We start from the raw sequence: 1,647 nt of genomic DNA on the forward strand, positions 1-1,647 counted from the left end.
CAAGGTTCTGTTTTGTTCTGAGGTCCTAGCCTGATCGTCTCAGAGGTTATGATGACCCGTTAGGTCCTCATGAGCTTTCAGCTGCACTCTTATAAACTGTTGTAGAAAGGACATTATTTACATTTACACAATTCAGTAAACACACAAGAAATAAAAGCATAATAATTTGTTTATTTTGTAAAACAGTAAAAATGATTTAAAGTAAGTGCACTAGTCAAATATAAATCCAAACGGTTTCTGTTACAGCTTTTTATTCTTGTAAACCTGAAGTTAAAACTGCAGCTGCATTTTATTAAACTCCATTAAAGGTGAGGTCGCCGTTGTTTTAAAGCCAACGTTGACATATAAAATCCCCAAAACAAACACGCCCCTAACCCAAATAAGCCCCACCCCTGTATAGATAGCTCCGCCCACACATACATACGTAACCCAGGCGACTAACAGAAAGAAACGTGTCTTTATCATAGCTGAAGGGAAGAACAATACGATTGTAGATAAACAAACAAGCAAAAATGCCACACAAGCATAATGATGTAAAGGACAAAGGCATATATTAGTTCTGTGTAACAAAGCAAAACCAACGTTACTCACCTATCGAGAAGGAAAAAAGCGCCTCGGCGTCTTAAGTAAAGTCGGCCACATATTCACAGGTCGGAGTTTCCCGAGTCGATAACTCCTGAGCTAAACGCTGTTACTACACAAAACGCGGTTGTAGCTGCCTCTCTACATTACTACGATAGAAAAGAGGTGTTATTTGTGTAGTAACAGCGTTTAGCTCAGGAGTTATTGACTCGGGAAACTCCAACCTGTGAATATGTGGCCAACTTCCTGCTCCTTCAGTTCTCTCCAGCGCTGGAAAGCTGATCCTATATTAACACGTCCTACTTCTTGTCCTTATCGTAAGTCTTTCTTCTCTTTCTTTCTTTGTTTTTATCCTCCATGTCGATGTTAAAACCGCTTTCTGCTAATGTCACACACGCGCACTGAACACTCTCTCCGCCCATATCGACAAGCCTCGCCCCTTTCTACTTAACAGTTTTGTTTTTTGTTTTGTTTGTCGTCCCGACTCGGTTCCCTGAAGCGTTTCTCAAACAACGGAGACCGCACCTTTAAGAACATTAACTGAAATCCAGTTAATAATAATAACAGAAACTCTCGACTAAAACAAACCTGTTTAAATATTTTCAGCACACAGCAACATTAAACATTGTATTCAACACTTTGTCCGAATGTCAATTTGCACTTTACTAATGTTACACCAGCAAACTACATGTAACCATGGTAACGACCTCCACCACAACATCACCCTTAACTCTAACCTTAACCATTCAGTGTAACTGAGTATCAGCACCTACCTAGTTAGCATACTGTAAACCTTTTTGACTGATCTGATTGTTAATTCCTTATAATTCAGTGATGATAATCAGAACCTTCTGCTCCTGAAACTCAGCGTTCTCACTCTCTCACTTCTGTGTTCCTGGCTGATCGATCAGTTTGCCTTTGTGATATTTCTGTCCAATCCCATAAGGAACATGTGCAGAGATGGTGCCGGTCTCTTTGGCTCCCTCAATGTGGAACATCTGATCATCAAAGAAGATGTGTGGTTTGATCTTCTCCAGAAGAGGACCTTTGGGAGCTCCAGCGAGG

General features: G+C 40.6%; 1 protein-coding gene across 1 annotated transcript in view; it reads right to left on the reverse strand.

Annotated features, from left to right (window-relative positions):
- Positions 1-1,024: 1,024 nt before the first annotated feature.
- Positions 1,025-1,647, reverse strand: part of nt5c1bb (5'-nucleotidase, cytosolic IB b) — a 7,479-nt gene continuing 6,856 nt past the window's right edge. Inside the window, exon 6 of the mRNA XM_027140214.2 lies at positions 1,025-1,647. This exon is cut by the window's right edge and continues 182 nt beyond it. Within this exon, the coding sequence (XP_026996015.1) occupies positions 1,464-1,647 (184 nt within the window). The 3' untranslated portion in view covers positions 1,025-1,463.

This window comes from Tachysurus fulvidraco, chromosome 16 (genome assembly GCF_022655615.1).
Source record: "Tachysurus fulvidraco isolate hzauxx_2018 chromosome 16, HZAU_PFXX_2.0, whole genome shotgun sequence".
NCBI lineage: Eukaryota > Metazoa > Chordata > Actinopteri > Siluriformes > Bagridae > Tachysurus > Tachysurus fulvidraco.